The following is a 20,320-nucleotide window of genomic DNA, read 5'->3' as shown; positions in this document are numbered from 1 at the left end:
TTCAAATAGTGACTTGTATTATAGAATTAGGTGAGTATATAATTAATAAGATAGATTGTAGTTCAAATGACTATTGATCAAAAGATCAGTTATATAAAGACTTAGTATAGGAGGGTAATACTAGTTTCAATTATTTGTTGATGCTTTCATTCAACAAAACCAACTAGTTGAACTATGTGTGTGCGGTAGTGAGTTAAGGTATTATATAACACGTGAAATAAAGTAAGTTGTTAGAGTTTAGTATTCACCTCCTCTATCAAAATAAATTATTTTAATGGTTGACTAAAAGAAATTCTCAATCATCTTTCTAAAATAAGTAAGGATTATATGATATCATATTTGTGTTTGAGAGGGTAGAGCCATGTATCTTTAGTGAGGTAATTTATGAAAATAATATAAAATTTTAAATTATCAAAGAAAGTGATTGGAATATGGCCTCAGATATTAGTATAAATAATTTCAAGTTGTTTGGAGTAGGATATAAAAGATATTTCAAAAGATAGTACGTGACTTTTATTACTAAAGCAAGCATCATGATAAATAATAGTTTTACTTGATTTAAAAGTTAAAAAAAATAACGAGAAATTAGTTATTATTGAATGGAGGATGACAAATGACTAAGGTAATAATGTCACATCAATTAGAGTAGCAACTAAATCAATAGATATTGTAGATATTGGCTAAGTAATATATGAAGTTCACAACCAGTAATAATTATTTTGATTTTGATTTTGGACTAAGGATATCATTGTGCTCAATTTTTTTACAAGAAACGAGTAAAGAAAGAACTAAATAGATGTATTATTTTATTTATAGAATGAGAAATAAAAATAATATTCTTTTTTATGTGAAGTACACACAAAATATCATCGAGTGTAAAAATATTTATGTGTGAATTTAGTGTCATAAAACAAGTGTAAAAATAATGTCTTCATTATCATTATAATCGGAGTGAGTGAATAGATTCTGTAAATCAAATGTGATATGATATAAATTACTTGGGTCGATAATCTAATTACTTATATAAGTAACTAGACTAATCACGATGTTTGTTTGAGGCCAATTAGGCGCCATCACCAATCACATACCTTTTATCAAATAGTTAGTAAATGATTTTTCACTAATTACCGTGATTGTTATTAGTGTATCATGTTTCTTTGTAGTTCGTAGTAGTTGAAGTTGTTTCGTAGGTTGGAATGGCCATCGTGACTAATAGGTTGGTAGTAGAGTGATGGATGATAATTTTATCACTTACTCAAATATCTAAGAAGCATCTTATTTGAGCTTTTATTGAAGTTCTTATTACTTCAATAAAAACTGAAGCCCTTGCCTTTAGTTTTTTTAGTAAAACTCAGCTGTAATTGCAAGTCCTATCATTTTTTCTTTGTGCTTCGGATAAGTTTCATGATTAAATAGTTTATCGTATAGTTCTTCAAATGATGTAAATCATGTGTTTAAATAATAGCTGCTATTCATCTCCTATGTCATTAAAAGTGTGGAAAATGATTTCTTCTTTCTTCAGGAGAGAATTTATTAAAGGCAAATCATGTATAATAATATATTTTATTTTTATATAATCAATAATAATATTTTTCTTTTGGGTTATTGTCATCATGATTAATAAAAAAGTAAATATGCTAGTGTGATAGAGATTAGCAAAGATGGTTTATAACTTAGATCATACTTTGACTATAGTGTTGCATGAAGAAATCAATAGTGCTACGAAGCTAGTGACTAAAGCTTGGATAGCTTATAGAATAAGGTGATTTTGACGTAAACATAACTTGTGATTAGGATTTGTTATTAGAGGAATCACGCGTCTTCCACTTTGGTACAAGCGTAAGCACCGGAGCAAATGGAGAGCTGACTAGTTGTGGGAAGCGTCCGATACGATGTGAGGAAGAGAATCGCTGGATGGAAGCAAATTGGGCAATGCATAGAGGCTTAGAATCCAATGGAGAAGCAAGGCCTACGGGAGGAAAGAGAGACTATGATGAAGATCGATTACATTGTCGGTGGATCGCTGGATCTGCAACGAAGAACAGAGGATGGCTACAGCAAGATCTAGACAGTAAGCGATGGGGCAGAGATGCGACGATGGGGAGGTGGAGGTATTGTTGCTGCAGCGATGCCTATTGTTGCAAATTAGCAAGCAAGCGGTTTCATTATTACTGTAGCAACAACAATAGCAGTAGGTGAAGAAGAGCAAAAGAGAAAGCTGTGATGTGTAGATCAGCTTGCTCTCGATTGCACGAGAGTTGCTCTCGTCAAGGCAAATTAATGCAGAGAAGGGAATTGGTGTCATCGGAGCAGATCAACGAGGATTATAGAGGGAAGGGAAACAAATAGAAGGAAGGAAGGAAGGAATAGGGGAAGTGAGAAAACCTTTAAAGAGAAAATTTTATTTATTAAGATGATATATATTTTTGAGAGAGAAATTTCTTTTAATCATGCCTTTGCATTTAAATGTATGATTGATCCTCATATCATAAATTAATTAAAGATTAAAATATATAAAAATAAAATAAAATAAAATTATGATTCGATACTTATTCGATGCGTAATCTGTTGTCGATTTATCTCTGCCCGAAGTAGAATGACAATGAAGAAAGAGTTTTGTTTTGTGTTTTGGCTTTGGAGGCGACTGCTGCAAAGCTTGGCGTCCGTCTCCTTGAGGAACTCGACAAAGTCGATTCACGTAGCGGTCATGCATGTCTCTGTTCCCAAGCACAGCGTGCAGCTGCTTCGCCCAGGCCCTGCACTGCACTGCACTGCACTGCTCCCCTCCATGTCCGCCACGGCCACCCTCATTGTCCTTGCGACATCATCCCCATCGAAGGCCTCGCCACCTCCCTCCTCGGGACTTCCACCCCCACCTTCTTCTCCGCCATTAGGCGGGCGTTGAGCCCTTCATCGTTTGCCAATGGCAGCAGCACGAGCGGCAACCCGAACTGCAGGACCTCCACCAGGGAATTCCAGCCGCAGTGGGTCATGAAGCCACCCACCGACGGGTTGGCCAGGATCTTTATCCGGGGGACCCAACCGTGATCACCAGTCCCCGGCCCCTGGTTGGAGATCTCGAGGCCGTCGGCCACCTGTGTGAGCTTGTTCTCTGGTTCGCAGCAGCTCGCTCCCGAAGGAGACGTACACCACCGAGCGAACCTCCCTTTTGCCAAGCCATCGGAAGAAGTCGTTGCCTTCGGTGAAGCTGCCGGCGGCGTCGTGCTTCATAGCAGCTGGAGGGAAGTGACCGAGAGGGAGCACCGGCTTGCCACAAAGCCAGCCAAGGAGGGAGAGCCACTCGAGCTCGAGCACGGGGCAGCTACGCACGGTCACGACGTCGCACCCGGAGAGGGAAGACCCGAGCCGGAACGCGCCGGACACGCCCAGGCCCTTGAGCTCGACCATGTCGTGCAGCACCTGCAAGGCCTCGTGACGGCGGTAGGCCAGCGAGGTGGGGAAAGGGGTCCAGCGGTGCTGGGTGGTCATCACCTCGGGCTTCACGCGGTGGCCCCAGTCGCCGATGGCGAGCAGGAAGGCTGGCCACATGAAGGCGTTGGCGGTGGCGGTGACGAGGCTGACGTAGGCGCAGTGTACACCGAGGCCGGCGGCGACTCTGGGGACCCAGTAAAAGGAGTCGAAGAGGATCCAGTCCGGCGAGCCCGCGCACCGATATGAGTTTGATTCAGGCTCGATACATGCCGTAGGCAAATCAAATCGAGTTTTCTACATGGAAAGAACTAATATTGACCACTGTTAGAAGTAATTAACATGAGTTTTCTACATGGAATTTAGAGGATAGTGATATACATACCGAGATGTAATATTTGGAGGAATATATAAAACTTGCAGTAGAGAGTGCATCCTTTCTCATCGTTCATTAACACTTTCACTCCGAGCACATGATGCAATTTAAAAGCTATGATGCTTTACATCATCGTCTGTGCTGAGTAAAAATCACTACGCTGTTGTCGTAAGTTGAGGCACGGTACATCAAAAACAGGCCACCCTTTTCACCCTTCATGCATGCAGCAGCACACTGAAGCTCCCAAGAATTGGCAGCTGAAGAACAAAAGAAATCATCAGGTTCATTGAAGAAGCTGGTCCTAATTCTCATGACAGGTCCCCGTCAATCTGTCAGTAAACCTGCGTTTGGATATGAACTTCACGTGAGTGATGCAAAATGCCAGAAACAGATAACACACAAACTAGGGCATGCAATTAAATCGTCGGGAAGAGCGAATTAAACCAAGGGCTAGCAGGGACAGATTGTGTGTGTGTCTGTGTGAGAGAGATGGAAGGAGGGAAGGATGAGGGACCATGAGATCACTGTCAGAGTTCAAATCTATGATATAAAGGTTGACACTTGAATGAAATGACAGCCTTTCATGCAGTGGTGCAAGCGAGTACCTGTTGTTTTCTTCTTACCTGCAAGTCATTATGAAGCTCTTTTATCGGTTTTGTCTCTTTACTGTCTTGGCGAAAGTTTCATTGATGTCTAGAGCTGCTTCCTTCGGTGCCGCCTAACCCAGATGGAGATCGGAGCTTTTGGTTACTAATAGTGCACATGGCGCCTTCTTCTTCTTCTTCTTCTTCTTCCCCTCCTTCTGATACATCGACCTCTTTCTGTCTCTCTATGATTAGCTTGTTATTATAAGCAATACTACGCAACAGCTCTAAATCTTTAGAATCAAAAGTTCTACCTGTATCTTCCTCCACATGCATGCACGAATCACATACGTATGACCGGTCTCGGCTTCCCTCGCTTTGAAGACCGTGCTGGGGTTTGCCGTGTCGATCATTATTGTCTATCTCGTGCTCGACGCGTGCACTCGGTCTCCCACTTCCCCATGGAGCACAGATTAAGGCTCATTAAATAGGGGTCATCGTCTCAACTTGAGCTGTACAAACTTCAAAGAGACAGCGACAACGTTGTTTTACGTGGTGCACGTACCCTCATGTGAGAGTCTTTGTGCTCAGTACCCACCTCGTCTTAACATGTGTTTGTCGATCTAAGTGATAGCATTATCATTTATTTATTAGGGCAACACTTCATGATTACAGTTAGCACGTGCCGAGCCAGGATGTTAAAGATCAACACCTACTGCCCTTACATCCTCCATATATGTTCCCTATCATCCCTTGAAGCCAACCAGCTAGTAGATATCCTTCCCTCGCTCAAAGGTATGTTAGGCATCCGAGCAAGAGAATTTGAGCTGAGGTGGATGCATGGGCGTGATACTTATGATATCTCCTTTCTCATTCTCTCGTCTTCTTGCTGTTGCAGGTCGAGCCCTAGATGTGGAGAATGGAAGACGAGGGTTTGGATCACTTGGTGGGGAGAAATATATGATAGATGTGTTGATCCTCTCCTCCTGTTATGCTTCTTCACCTTCTTTTCTTCTTTTACTTGCAGGTTGTAATGGGAGGGCCGTCGGCCATCGGTTCTGTCGTCATCCTCGGCAGTGCACCAGATTGGCTGCATGAAGAAGAAAGGTTCGCCTTTGGAGTCAACAGCGAAGGTTCTATCCTCGCTGACCTTTCTTATTGTTAGCTTCGGAACGGTGCTATCCTCGCTGAGCTTCTCCCCTCCTGAATCCTTCTCTCCTCATTTCTTCCCTTGCAAGTCTTCTTGACCTTGTAAGACCTTTTCTTGGCCTTGTAAGACCTAATCGGTCGATCTTCGCCGTCATCTCCTTCTTCATCCCAGGCTTCTTACCCGTTCTTTCGTTTCATCTCTTCTCGCTTCCCACTTGCCCTCTTCTCCAGTCTATCCCTCTTGAGCTATTTAGGGTATTTCCTTCTACTCCGTCATCCATGAAAATTAGTTTTTGTATCTTGCGTTCAGAGGAGATATGCCTTGCAGCCGTCTGCTTCCTTTGTTTCACAGGCTCTAATATTCTTCTCGTGACCAGTTGAGTTTGTCGCAATGTACAGAGTGTTGGATTATTTGCGTTTCTTTTGTATGTTAGTTTTCGCTGTATCCACTGCAACTCTATTCGGTAAAGGCCTTTTGGTGTGTTGTGAAAGGAGTTTTGATCCTATCTGAGAAAAGAATGACCTCAGCTCTCCATTTACCTTCTCTTTTCTTGGACGTTTGTGTTGCGAAGAACAGCAATCACAGAAAAGCTTCGTCCATGGAAGCTGTGATAGCCGCCGATCCTTCCGAACCGTGAGAGATCCACCTTGGTCTCTGCAACTGCGAAGACATGGCCATGGCCTCAGCATAACACGGACAAAGATCAATAACAGTTTGTCATCTCAAATGACATGACCAATTGACATTTTCTCGAACATAATCTCACATTATGATGGCTCCAAGTAGTAATATGTCACTGCCTCTCTCTCTCTCTCACTCTCTCTCGTATGTTGAGCTTGTCTTCTCCATTAGTAATATGACCAATTGACATTTTCTCGAACATAATCTCACATTATGATGGCTCCAAGTGATAATATGTCACTGCCTCTCTCTCTCACTCTCTCTCGTATGTTGAGCTTGTCTTCTCCATTAAACTTAGAGCGTGATAGCTCAGGCAATATAACATGGTTTAGAGTGGAATATTGGACAGAGCATGGGGATATTTTGATGGCAGAAAGGAAGAACACAAAAAAGGGTATGGTGATGATGGGCATTCATGGCAGAAGCCTCGGCTTTAGACTTCCTTTGCAAGCCACTAGGGCTTGTCCAGCGACAACATCTAATCAAGGAAGGCTTTCGTATGGTAGTGGTGGTGGCCTTAACATGCATCCGTGAGTTGACCACCACCTTGGCCTGTCCTACCTCGAAGACTTTCGCTGCTGATGGAGATGAAGGGTCGTTTCCTTCGTTCGGATTCCTTGGCTTTCACTGCTCTCTTCCTTCCCCCCTTTTAACTTTTACATCACATTAATATACTGCTTTTTAATGCCATCATCATTCTTTTCTTTTCTTTTCTATTTCTTTTATTGGAAGACATAGTTCTTCATGCAAAAGCTAAACCTAAATGGTTATTATATAAAATTAATATGAGTGAGTCACTTGAATGCGACATAATAAATGCTTGATTAGGTCATCGTAAAGAGTATTATTTATTTAAAAGATAAAATTAGAAAATAAATGTCTTTTGCTGTTAGAAAATTAGATCAAAATTCCTTTACTTTTACGGGAAATCTTTATAGTAACACGTGGCAGATCCTGATTGGCTAATTACAAACAAACCTCGAATTAAATGGCCGGAGGTGGCTAATCACACTGGGAAATAGGCAGGAAGCAGAAGACCAGACCTTTGACCGAACCAGCCGTTTTGACCGGCGCGTCGACGGGAAACGCGAGTCCCGCCCGCGTAACGCCTGCCGCCATCGCCAGCTCGGACGCCCGCGGATGCCTAGGTGTGCGCGTCGCTAGCGGGCCCCATCACCTGATCCGCTAGCGAATGATTTGGGTGTATGCGGGTCCGGGTGAGCTGGTCCTGAAGGTTCTCGGCGGCAACCCATACGTGTCGGTCAGCCTCTGCTACACGTTCTCCTCGGGTGATCGGTGCCCTAAACTTTTATTTAGAATATATATATATATATATATATATATATATATATATATATATATATATATATATATATATATATATATATATATATATATATATATATATATATATATATATAAGCCTATCTCCAATCGCACGTATGAGTGGCCAACTAATGATGAGAGTGAAACAGATGGGACCTCCACTTATTTGTGCCCGTCCGCAGCAATAGATAAGCCAAAAGTGTTCTATATATCATTCATGCGTGTCTGGAGATAAAGTAGCAGTAAATGAGACTCGAGATTTTCTTCGTTTTTTTTGTTATTTTGAAGAATTATTGAGACAATAAATAAGAACAAATTTATTTTTATCAGTTAACTTCATCTCAAATCTGAAAACTTCATTTCAGACTTAATTACATGTTAAAAAAGAATAATAAAAATGGGAATATAAGGATAAAGTGTCTGAAAAATCTTTTATATATATATATGCCTCTTCCTCCCCTTCCTAAAACTGTTGCTGAAGCCATGTGTCTTCCATGCTCCACAACTCCTCCTCCCATATGCTTTGGTCGAAGTCCGGTAACCCCAGGTCAGCATACCCGCACTCCGACCAGCATCCAGTGAGGCCGTCGACGCCGCTGATGTCCTCACCACCCTGCATGCCGGCGCCGAAGTCGTTTGAGACCGGAGGCGGTGAGAAATCCAACCCAAATGAGTCCACCGACGACCAGCCGCCCGTGCTCGAGCTCTCCGGGCTCATCTTCACCTGCGCGAGCTCCGGGATGGCGTTCACCGGCCCGCCAAAAGTCGTCGGAGCTTCAGCACCGGCAGACGCAACGGCAGGGGAGTCGCCGGAAGTCGCTTGGATTCTCTCGACGAGGCGAGGAATCCAGAGGTGCCGCAAGACGTCCTTGAACTGCTTGCTGTGGACGTCGCAGTGGAGGTGCTTCGCGTGCTTTTGCACTCTAGTCCTCCAGTAGTTCTTTATCTCGTTGTCGGTCCTCCCGGGCAAGTACTGCGCTATCTTAGACCACCTGCAAGATATAATTATCCGTTATTCAGGGTCTAAATTGCCAAAGCCTTCGCGTCGATGCTACACTGCGTTACCTGTTTCCCCAGCGAGAGTGGAGCTCGAGGATGAGCAGCTGCTCTTCCGGCGTGATGTTGCCGCGCCGGACGTCGGGTCGAAGGTAGTTGAGCCACCGGAGCCGGCAGCTCTTCCCTGTCCTCCTCAGTCCTGATGGTTAGATTGCAGAAGGGAGAGAGAAACAGAGAGTTAGATTACCGATTCCTGTTTCATCTCAATGCTAATTATACAAGTCTGTAAGAATCGATACCTGCGCGACGAGAGAGGGAACTCCATCGCCCCTCGCCATGAAGAGCAATATAGTTCATCAGAACGAGGTCCTCCTCCGCAGTCCACGCTCCTCTTCTCAGCTCCATCTCCTCCTCGCTTCGTGGTATGAACTCCATTGCCTCCTCCGACTTCCTGTGATCGTCCTCTAAAGGGTCAGCAGATGAGAGGTGGAGTGGGACGGGATTGAAGTCTGGTCGTCAGCGAGGCTGAGCTTATATAGAATGGTAGGCGTAGGAAAGACGTGTGGAGGGAGTGAGCCGCAATGGTCATGTGATTCTGACTGAAACCACATGCCTTTTTGACTGAAATCAAACAGCGTACATGTCCTTTGAAGTTTGACTTTTCTTCTCCTTCTCTCTATCTCCGTCGTGTGATTCTGCCGTGTCTTCGTCGGACTTCTTTAGCTCTCAAGTGGGTGACGACGCAACATTACGGTGAAGGCCCGGAGACTCCATTGCCGTCCACACTAGGAATCGAGGAAAATGTGCATGGTTCGTATAGCAAGTTGGATACAGTGGATATCTTGATCAGAGTAGCATGCTGATATCAAGGCCCTAAGAATTGACTTTTAGGAGAATCGTATCTAAAGAGGATTGATATGTGCGTCAGGTATGTTTGACTTAACATATGATTACGTCGTCCATGCTTAATATAATGTTCGACCTTAAACAGATCTGTTCTATAGACTCGTGCAATCGCCTTCTTGAGTTCTTTTAATACATACAGATCATCGATCGATCAGTCGGTCTGACTAATAAGTATAGTTTTTTTTTTTACTAGATTCTCTTGACTGATGTAAAGAGCACACATTACGAAAATAATGAAGAAAGCTATAGAGAAAGATGGTTCAGAAGGAATAACTCAGTCTTCGAATGGTAAAACTTGGTTTGGAAGCTAGGTGGTCTTTTTTACTCGATAGCCTTCTAATTGTACCTCCGAGCTACATTAACAACCCTGCACAATAGGTTTACTTTAGGGGTATTCTGGTTCGACCCCTTGAAGAAGTAGATGGGCCTCTATCAAGTCTCCCTTTACCTAATATGACGAAAACATTTAATACGGTCGACTTGCTCGTGTGTGCATCCAGGGGTAGCGTTTGAGGACTATCGCGATGACGCCTTCGATCAGATTTTCTTGTTTCTTTGGGTCAGGCAGGGCGTAATTTTCTCGTTATTCGTCCGAAAGAAAAGGTCGGTGAACCCAAGCCATACCGTCAATCATTAATGTAGAGTTAGATTTATTTTTTCAACTACGAAATCGATGAGTAGTGGAACGTATAGACACATGTTGGGAAGTAATATGACTGACCTATTGTTTACTATCATAGGTAGTAGGTAACGAGAAAAGTTGGGGGTATCATGATTTATCCCTATCAAATTCTAAAAAGTAAAGTCTGATTGATGATACAGGACACTAGGATCAGATCGTGATTAAGGGTTGAGATCATAGAGAATCGTTCTTAACCAGTGTTCTCCACCGACTGGGGTGATCCTGAGGTTGTCTCACAGATTCCTCTTTTTCGCCTGAGTGTCTCCCTCGTGCTTTTAGTAGATCATTTTGGCCAGTTGCATGAGAATAGTGACATCCGAGTAAGCTCTTGACACCTGATGGGAAGTCCAACGCACGCGCGTGTTCTCATCCCTTTTGTCATCGGAACAAGTGAGTTCACATGTGATTCAACGTCGATGGGGACGAAGTAGGCTCGGTGGAGGTGGAGAGGTAGAGATGACGAGTAGTATGGGATGGGAAGCTTCAAGGAAGGCAGTGTGATGCGTCATGACACAGATCAAGTATTGTACGGTGATCGGTGCCCGATGGCACGTTGTGCGATGATGCCAACCATGCCTTGCGAAGGTTCGCCGATCCTTCCTGCTGTATCTTCGTGACGAGAGTTGCGAGCCTAACGAAAGGTCAACCGTATGCGACGGCGGGGGGGCTGATTGGAGGTCAACTGAAGTGCTATGACATGGCTTGGGACGAGGGCGCTGCCTTTCCACATCGTATCGGAGGAGAAGCCTTTTAATCCAAACATTGTGTCCGGTAGCGAGAAAGCTATGCAAAAGAGAAACTAGTTTTAGTCGTTGACCAGAAGCAACCAGAAAAAGACGAGGAGGGAAAAGAGCAGCGGTCAACTCGTACCAGGAGAAAGGTTGAAGAAAAGGTACCATGCTCCTATTCTGAGTTGCTATGGGCAATTCTACGAACTTGGATAGGTTCATTGAAGAAATGACATATGGATCATAAGTGCCCAGTTGACAAGTAAAAAAATTTAAGAATAAAAATATTCTTTTTTTATTTAATTATCTTATAAATATCTTGTACGTCTCAAAGTTTTATGGTGGTTGGATAAAAGAAAAATATTTTGAATGATTATAGACAAGATTTATAGTTTTGATTATCAGAATTTGGTCAGGTTGATTTGACCTGACGTTACATACTATTTGTTGATACAATAAAAAGATGAATGAAAAAGACTAGGAGGACAAGGAGAATTATTTGTTGATACAATAAAAAGACGAAGGAAAAAAGACAAGGAGGACGAGGAGATAGAGGAGGAAGGGTGCACTAGAATGGAGCAGATGACAATGGACAACCATGTAAGCTGTGAGTACAAGATACTACCAACTCATCTGGAGTGCGAGGAGTCATGGAGAAGATCAATATATACAATAAGAAAGACAATCTAGACGACTCGAACCTGGCAAGCTCAAGGATCCCTTCAAAGTAGATAGGTGAAGAAAACTCGTTCTGAAACCAGGCAACCTCAGAAAGGATGGAATCAGCTTCACGTCCAGTTTCTGATTCTGGAAAGAGACCAAAGACCACATCATTTATTAAATAATTTGGATTAAATGTCACAAAATTTCGATCCATCGTTCCTTTACAAAAGTGATATGTTGATCTAACATCATGGGAGAAGGCATATTTGTATCGTTTACCTCCAATGACTAATCGCTGAGTGTGTTGAATGTTTCGATCCATTACGGAAGAATAAGATGAGTTTAGTCATCAGCCCAACGAACTCCATGATTGGCACCAAGATAATAAGCGCCAACAGGTCCCCGACCCCCAATCTCATAGAGCTCCGGCACCACTTTATTCTCTTCAATTTTGTCGAGAATTGGGGTTAGTATGTTCCATGCAGCTTCCAACTCGTCGCTCCGCATAAAGAGATGGTTGTCTCCATCAATTACATCCAGAAGAAGGTGCTCATATGAATCGGGTACTTCCACATTGTACCTGATAAACACAGATCGATTTAGCAAACATTTTATGTAAAGCAAAGATAGACACAGAATCACATTATGTGGCCTTTACTTATCCCGGTAGAGCAAGTTTAACTCAGAAGCATCCAGCTGCAACCCGAGTCCAGGAACCTTATTATTGACCTTTAACAGAATTGCTTCATCTGGCTGATCCCGTAGGATCAGTTCGTTTGTTGTGAGATCAATGTTGTGGCTAATGCGTTCACGGTACAAATTGCCAGGGACATGGTGAAACTGGATCCTTATTTCAACTCTGTACCCAACAAATGCATTATCAAGAATGTAATGTATAGTGATGAATCAATAAAATACCTGAAATGAGGACTAACTGATCAAGTAACAAAACTGCAATCATCTATGTCAGGAAGTCACCGAAGAAAATTCATGGTGAATGAGAAAGCTGGTGTTTCTGAGCAACATGGGTAGAAATCTTTGTTTGTCAAAGCAATATATTATTATCTTTCTCCCAATTTAAATATAACAACATAAGCCACCTCTTTTGCGATTCACTGTTATCAATAATAAAAACTTAGATTGCAGTATTAATGTCTTGAGATATTAAACCAAGCTAGTTTGAACCTATCTTCTTTAGTCCATGCCTTTTATCACATCCCAGACTAGAAAAAACTTTATAGAAGGTAAGAAATGAAGTCAAAGCAAGCGGTTTTTTATTTTCTTTTCTCCGTATTGGTCTAATTCATTTATACCCATGAAAATATCAACAAAAGAAGGAAACTACTTCCTACCACAATGTAAATAAAAGCACCTGCCTGTGTTTAATAAGGCCCACTCCAGTCTTTACTAAGAAAGGCACACCATCCCAGCGTGCATTGTCAATGTACAGAGCAGCAGCAAAAAATGTAGGCGTCAGGGAGTTCATGTAACAACTACTTTTATCTGCACTATTTTTATACTGGCCAAGAACAACATCATCGAGATTCAACTTTCTGATAGATCTGAGCACCTTGACCTGCATAAATGCATAGTCAAACATCTGTAAATTGACATTTTCCTGGTCTGGGAATAACAATATGGTGGAGATACATTACCTTTTCATTTCGTATGTCTTCCCCATCGAGACTCACAGGTGGTTCCATAGCAAATAAAGCAATTGTCTGAAGAATGTGACTATGAACTATGTCACGGATAACACCATAGTGACCAAAGTATCTATTGACAATTTATAAAATCAGCATTAGTCACTTTAGATAGATAATTTAAGCATGAATGTAGAATGTATAACTAACTTTCTGTAAAGTTCACGTACCATTAAATTCTTTGTCTGACTTTAGCAATTTATGGTCATGATTGGTATATGAGTATGTTTTAGTACTATAGACACCATAGTAATCATTAGCAGACTGATAAAAAGTAATTGAACTAGTTGAAACAGATAGAGGCAATAAAGCAATCCTATCGATGATGAAAACCATTTCACCATGCCAACCATTCAATAAGTGCATAGTGGATACTGACTTGTAAAACCTGTTTAAATGTTTATGTTGGCAAAGAGTTATTGGAGGTATAGCATTGAGAGGTTGAACTTGGTCAGAATGAGATAGGTTAGAAAAGAGTGTCAGACCGAAACCTAAAAAATCAAAGGGGCACTATTTTTCATGATTCTTCAAGCAAACAAACTTCCTAGACTTGTAGGCCCTAGCCTCCTCTGTTTCGATTTTCAGGACTTCTTTTTCTATGTTCAAAGGACAGATCTACAAAGATAACCCATGACAAATATTTGATACTTTCACATGAGGTAGACCAATAAATATGTGATTATCTGATCAATAATAATCAGCACATCAAAAAATTACTTCATTTATATTTTTTTGTTCCTCTTTTTTTTGGCTCAAATGAAATGCCACTTAAGTACCTTCCTTGTGCCTCCATGCCACATTCTTCTGAAAAGATAACCTGTAATATATATGTGGCAAACAAAAAATCAATAGAAGCATAAAGTGTGACAAAATGCATCAGAAAGGAAAACACCATACTTGCACATTTTTTATATAAGTCCGACTCCATAATGGTTCAAAAACCAGATTAGAGAACCTCAATACAGTGATATTCTCAATTAGGTCCTTCCCCAGGCGATGATCAATCCTGAAACAAACATTATCAAGAACAATGTTATGTTAAGGCTCAATAGAGGTAACCTGAATGACAAAGTAGATTACTCGAGTGTATAAAAAACAAGGATCTTTAGTTACAGATGCAACAAAAATAATGTTATGATGGTTAAAAAATACAAGGCACCTATACAGCTGCTTCTCTTGAAACTTTGACAGAAAGCACTGTGTGAGCTTGTGTGAAGATAATGCATCAAAGCCAAATGGCTTCTCAATGATTATCCTGTTCCATCCTCTTTTTGTTTGGGAATTATCAGCAAGAGAAACTGAAACATCAAGAAGTGCTTCCTGGGGAACTGAAAGGTAGAATATCCTGTTTGCTTCATGTTCACCCTGTGAAGGTGAGATATTAGCTATTGATAATTATATATGATCCCACAAGCAGCTCTAGTGTCCGGAAACTTTTGAAGAAACAGGAGTTGAGATGATAAGAAAATATATATAAGCAAACTAGACTAAAACCTTACCTCAATTTGCTCCATTCGCCTATTAAGCATTTTCATCCCATCTTTGTTGTTAAATCCTCCATTTATATGATACGTTCTATCAAGAAAGGCATCCAACTTATCCCCGCAGTTCTCGCTGTACATTTACAATTTTTATTCTTTGTAAAGATTTCTTGGATTGCTTGAATTATAAAAGTAATCAAAAAATAAATATTTGGAATCTTCAGAGTTCAGAATGATGTTAAACTCGGTGAGACATATCCATAACAACAGCTAAGCTACAAGAGAGTCAAAAATAAGAAACATGTTACAGCATGATGTTAGAGATACAGAGACCCGTACAACCGAACAAAACCATAAGAACATCCTGAACTGAGATATATTTATTTCACACTTTGAATTCTTAAGTAATTTATAGACCACTTGTAAAAGGAAAACACGTTCACTTCCAATTTCAGAAAACAAGTGCCGTTCTTGCCAATTGATACTTCCAGATGTATAATGAAAATCTTGGCCAATGTTAATAGATTCCATTAACGAATACAGACGAAAGAAAGTAATTACAGGCACAAAAAAATCTTGAAATTTGAAATTACACAGAAGAAATGTTGTGATGGAAAGGGGAACATACTGATGATCAACTCGACAAGTCAAAGTTGCTGCAACTATGTTTCTTAGATCCTCATCTGACAAGTCCTTTCTAGAATATCCAAAAATGCCCACATTCTGCAAAAAGGGAGGATAGCAAAGAAGATAAAGATGACAAAGCTTTACTAAACGTAATAAAACTAAAAAGACAATGCATCATAGTACCTGATAAGGTACATGTTATCGAAGACAAAGATTAATTAAAACATTAATAAACTAATGTAATCAAGAAAGCAGAACCAAAAACCTAGCTACAAGAATAAACTGCAGACTTGGATGAATGACAATTCCATCAAAATGCTTCAGCTCGCCATCATCTGCATTAATTTCATGTTTCTCGATACCCAAAACCTCAACAAATAAACCATCAGTTTAGTCCAGCTAGCTTGTCAAAAGTATATACAGAAATGTTACTCTTCACAGTGGAAAATGTTCATCCCAATGTGTTACATAAAATTTTAAGTGCGAGTACAACAAGAACACTCAGATAAAGAAATTACCAAACAACTAAAATCTAAACAGATTAAACATATTTAATACTTTGCATTTCGCATATCCTGTTGAGAAATCAGTACCAATTAATTTGTCAAGTCCGATGGTCAGGACAAAGCAGAGCACCTGAGAGTACTATATAAGGTTAATGAGATTTAATTATTTCATTAACTCTGGGTCTAAACCAAGAACATGCTATACCATGAAGACTACAATGATGGATCATGGCATGTCATATGTACAGATGATGATCATTCTTAATAAGATATCAGATTAAAACTGTGGTGTCAAAGCTGTTGATATGGTATCAGATAAAGTAAGATAACAAATCATGAAAAACAGTTTGTAAAAGGAACCTATCAAAGAAAGCCAAGTTTTATAACCATGGGATACTCATGTTATTATCCTAAACATGTTAGTATATCTTTGGTCTAGGAATTAGAATAACAGTAATGTATGTTAAGCATTACCCCTAGTTAACCTTTAAAAATATCATCTTCGATACGTACTCTGCTCCTCCCTAATTAACATTTTTAAAAGATCACACTCGGTATGTACTCTGCTTTGGTAGTTATCCAAGTATGCAGCTTTGTTGTACAAAGTCTGATGTTTTAATACTTTACAAGAACAATGTGTTCAGATACATATTGTAGGTTCATATAGTAATTCAGAACTTGAGAGAAGACACCGGTATGAAGATGATGAATCAAACACACAAAATACAGAGAATATAGGTCTGCTAACCAACCAGGCCAACCATCAAAGCTAGTAAAGTTTTAGAAGGCAACCAGAAAAGAAGAGTTTCACAGTGACAGAAAGGGAGGGATAAGAGGACACCATAGTAAGCAAGGAACATGTTTTCCTGCAAAGCAGTTCCATAAAAGATACAAAATTACTGAAAACACTGAAATTGGTTTCAATTCATTGCTTTTGGCCATGGAGAACAAAAAGTATCGACAGAGGCCCACACCTAGAAATTTGATGAATAGGCTAGGCATGATCACTGTTCTCCACTGGTACCATCTGGTATCGAAGATACCAAACAACAACGCCTTAAGTCTCAACTATTTGGGTTCGACCCAGGATACCAAACTACAATTGTTGTTTTTTTATTCACTTCCTTTCCTTTTTGTTTTGGAAAAAGTTACAATCATGTAATGCAAAGTCAAACAGCCAAGAAAATTGAATTAAATAGTGTAGACCAAAAAACTACTAAAATCATCAGGTCATACATAATAGAGCCCAAATATTGGTTGAAAAACACAAATGAATGTTGATTGCATATGTAGACATAATTTCACATGCATCAGCCAACAATGGAAAGGCAAAAAAGACATCCAAACAAATAGATGCAACAGATGAGGATCCAAAGAAAACTATACCTCTGGAAGAAAACCACTATAATACAGGGCAAATAATGCTGGAAATATTTTGTTTCTTGCAAGTTCACCAGTAGCTCCTACAACAGCTATACAAAGAGAGGGTGCTCTATCAACTGAATTTCCATAAGCAGAAGATGAGGAAGATTCCGTGGAAGACTCAAGATATTTAGGAATAATTGGCTGAACATTAGGAGGAGAACTTTCTGCAACTTCAGAATTTGATGTTGTTTCTTCAACTGAATCTGCATAAATAAATATGTCATCTTCAGACAATATTGTGTGATAGAGGCGGAAAGAGGATAAGTCATTAGTCCGAGAAGGAACAAGCTGTAAATACTTTCCATTGATAATGTTACACCAGCTAACTCACAGATTGATTAGCACCATCATCAAACATAGATTTTAATAAATAATTGATAAAGCAAATAAAAACTGCCTTTGTTGATAGCTCTTTAATATTCATTTAACCATTCAACTTGAACAACCACTGAACCACATATCTTTGCTGTCCTCCTTTCACATGATAGTGAAAACCTCTATGTGATCATGACTTTCATCTTTACCTTGGACTTGAAGCATCCTGGGCTTCTTTTCCCATCCATGTGTTCTGAAATTCTTCCGCCATTTAAGCTTCTCAAGCATCCAAATCTTTAATTCACAAACTCTAGTGGTGGTACCAGAAGCAGCACAATGGAAGAAGCATTTTGATGCAACCTAGAAATATTTCATCAGTACAGTACTATGATACATAAGAAGGAAAATGTACAGTCCAACATGAATACAATGATATATAAGAAGGCAAATGTGCAGTTCAAAACACATACTATTATATATAAAATGGCAAATGTACAGACCAACATCTCTCCTCAGAAGTATCATACAAAAGCAATAAAAACAGAATTCCCTGGTGAAAACTAAGCATAATTAGGAAAAAATTTGGAGGAGCATAAGAAAGAAAAGAACAACAGATGCATCCTACCAAGATAACATTAGTACAAATTTCCAAGATGACTATCTGGGTAACCTTAAAACTGGCACCTTCTTAGCATCCAGTGCAATGTAATTCGGGCTATCAGTTTAATGCCAATTTCAAAGTTCATAAGGCATCTGCACTGTGTAGTCTGAACCATGTATGTTGCTCATAGAATTCCGCTAACAAAAAATTCACAATATGTTCACCACAGGCACAGAGCTACACAGGAGGGACGATGCCTTGCTTCCAAATTTGTATGTTTATGTTTCTAAAGAAGAAGAAGAGTTACACAAAGTAATGCATTTAAGATCAATATATTTATAAATATCTGATAAAGTAACCAAGCAAAAGTCATCTGATAATGATGAAACAATAATGGACATGTGATAAAGTGTTCAGAAAACTGCTATTTCAAGTTTCACAAGCAAAAGCAATCTGATAAGTATGATAAGCATTCAGAAAGCTGTTATTTCAAAATTTTACAAGAATTAATTGTAAATTTTTATTCATACAGTTCAGGTATGCCAACCCAAATTGGGATATTATGGCTTGTTTTTGTTGTTGTTGTTATTGCTCTACAGGACAGCTATGCTTAAGTCATTATGTTTTCTATTCATTAAATATTTTACCAGAGGAAATTTATTCAAAGCTCCAGAATAAATGAAGCTCAGATGTAATTTTGATGTTCTGGTGTGTCTGGCAGCCTTTTTGAACTATGCATATAAATGGTTGTCCAAATGAGAAGACATTACAGTTTAGCATGTTAGGTAGAATCACTTAGTAATGTCTAAAACAAGCAAAAACAAGTGAATGAGTGCCATTTGATTTCGGCTAGTTCTATAGGTGAAAAAGGACAATGGAAATAAGTTGATATGACATGATTTTCCTATTATAGCTTATTCCAGTTCAAGAAGGAAAAAGATTTCTGATGGAAGTATCAAATCTTTACGATGCTTTTGCATGCTAAACTTATTGATTTTAATGCAAATCTCCAATTATATTAATAATATATAACTAACAGCTTAAAAGTCTATAACTTTAGTGTTAACTGTATAAATGAAACGTCACAATCATCCTTCTCTTACAGATCAAGGTGACACTAACAAGTAACACACGCACAAAAAGAAAATGGCAAACGGAGCATGATGCCCGTCATAATCATCATTACCTTGCAGATCAAGGTAACAAGTGACTCAAAATTAAGCAAAAGAAGCACAATGCCCACTTCAAGTAGCATGAAGCAGCACCAGACCGGATCACCAAGTTCGAAGTGTCTTGCACGCACACGTGTAGTAATTAGGAACAATATTCCAATTGCTAGCATTCATCAGAATTCTATTATGACGCAAACTAATCGATTTCGGTCAGTCACACATATCGACGAGCATCATAACTTCGGGATCTGCCACATGCTTAATCCTAATCCGGAACTTACCATGCCAGAAAAAATGCTTCGCCTTTAGGAGCAATTCCAAAGCACAGCGAACGTAGAGGACCCAGCTCGGGTAGTAAATCATATACTTATTGGAGTCACCGATGCATTAATTCCTTTGAAGGGCCGAGTTGAGATATACAAAATCAAGCGATCAAACAGATCTCCTCAACCCTTTTCCATGTACAGTGTGGGCTTACCTAAGAGGAACTGGATTCGAGCAAGAACGGGGTAGAAGAAGAGACGCGAAGACTCACGGGAGGAAAGCGAGGGGCGGGGAGCGGGAGAAGTCGTACGGAGGAGGGCCGCGCGATCGATGAAGACACGGAGACCATGGCGTGCGCCTCGGCCGTAGCGGACGACGGGAGTAGGACTGGCATTGACTCCGGCGGGAACCGCGAGACCTCCTTCCACTCTTCGGCGGTCCAAATTCCATCCAACCGCAGATATTTTTACTCCCTCTTTTTCTCTCCCCTCGAAGTATTATTTTCATAAACACCCCTATAATTTATATTTTCTAGACAAACTTTTCTGGACCTAAATAATAATGTAAAATAACAAAGTGAAATAATTTCATTGTAAATATTTGGAAAAGGAGGGCTTTTCAAGAAAATGCTCAGCACATTTTCTACTCTCGTCCTTCAACAAACAAAATATGTAAACTTCAGCCCCGGGTTCGCGTCCCAGCCAT

At 40.1% G+C, this 20,320-nt stretch overlaps 3 protein-coding genes and 1 long non-coding RNA gene across 5 annotated transcripts; 1 reads left to right on the top strand and 3 right to left on the bottom strand.

Moving 5' to 3' along the window:
* Positions 1 to 3,048: 3,048 nt before the first annotated feature.
* On the bottom strand, positions 3,049 to 3,874 carry LOC135626302 (UDP-glycosyltransferase 91C1-like). Its single transcript, XM_065131509.1, has 2 exons — positions 3,815 to 3,874; positions 3,049 to 3,726 (listed from the first exon to the last, which is right to left on the bottom strand). The coding sequence occupies exons 1-2, from the start codon at positions 3,872 to 3,874 to the stop codon at positions 3,049 to 3,051; spliced, it is 738 nt and encodes a 245-aa protein (XP_064987581.1).
* Positions 3,875 to 4,985: 1,111 nt separating this feature from the next.
* LOC103970429 (uncharacterized) lies at positions 4,986 to 6,029 on the top strand. The gene is made up of 3 exons (XR_670640.3): positions 4,986 to 5,184; positions 5,288 to 5,335; positions 5,417 to 6,029. It is a non-coding gene; the product is annotated as an uncharacterized LOC103970429 (long non-coding RNA).
* A 1,823-nt stretch (positions 6,030 to 7,852) lies between these two features.
* LOC103970428 (transcription factor MYB108-like) lies at positions 7,853 to 9,058 on the bottom strand. The gene is made up of 3 exons (XM_009384204.3): positions 8,842 to 9,058; positions 8,612 to 8,741; positions 7,853 to 8,538 (listed from the first exon to the last, which is right to left on the bottom strand). The coding sequence occupies exons 1-3, from the start codon at positions 8,975 to 8,977 to the stop codon at positions 8,010 to 8,012; spliced, it is 795 nt and encodes a 264-aa protein (XP_009382479.2). The 5' UTR covers positions 8,978 to 9,058; the 3' UTR covers positions 7,853 to 8,009.
* A 2,173-nt stretch (positions 9,059 to 11,231) lies between these two features.
* Positions 11,232 to 20,076, bottom strand: LOC135627779 (inactive glucose-6-phosphate 1-dehydrogenase 4, chloroplastic-like). Of its 2 annotated transcripts, none has more exons than XM_065134058.1 (13): positions 19,887 to 20,076; positions 17,788 to 17,938; positions 17,225 to 17,466; positions 15,334 to 15,428; positions 14,724 to 14,838; positions 14,384 to 14,589; positions 14,122 to 14,230; positions 14,001 to 14,041; positions 13,177 to 13,297; positions 12,898 to 13,097; positions 12,180 to 12,380; positions 11,801 to 12,101; positions 11,232 to 11,665 (listed from the first exon to the last, which is right to left on the bottom strand). In XM_065134058.1, exons 1-12 carry the CDS (start codon positions 20,007 to 20,009, stop codon positions 11,864 to 11,866), a joined length of 1,842 nt encoding a protein of 613 aa, XP_064990130.1. In that variant the 5' UTR covers positions 20,010 to 20,076; the 3' UTR covers positions 11,232 to 11,665; positions 11,801 to 11,863. The 2 variants fall into 2 exon arrangements, with proteins under 2 accessions (XP_064990130.1, XP_064990131.1); XM_065134059.1 differs by having other exon boundaries at positions 19,926 to 20,068.
* Between the last annotated feature and the right edge of the window lie 244 nt (positions 20,077 to 20,320).

Source organism: Musa acuminata, chromosome BXJ2-11, assembly GCF_036884655.1.
Source record: "Musa acuminata AAA Group cultivar baxijiao chromosome BXJ2-11, Cavendish_Baxijiao_AAA, whole genome shotgun sequence".
NCBI classification, from domain to species: domain Eukaryota; kingdom Viridiplantae; phylum Streptophyta; class Magnoliopsida; order Zingiberales; family Musaceae; genus Musa; species Musa acuminata.
This window is presented reverse-complemented; position numbering and strand designations above follow the sequence as displayed.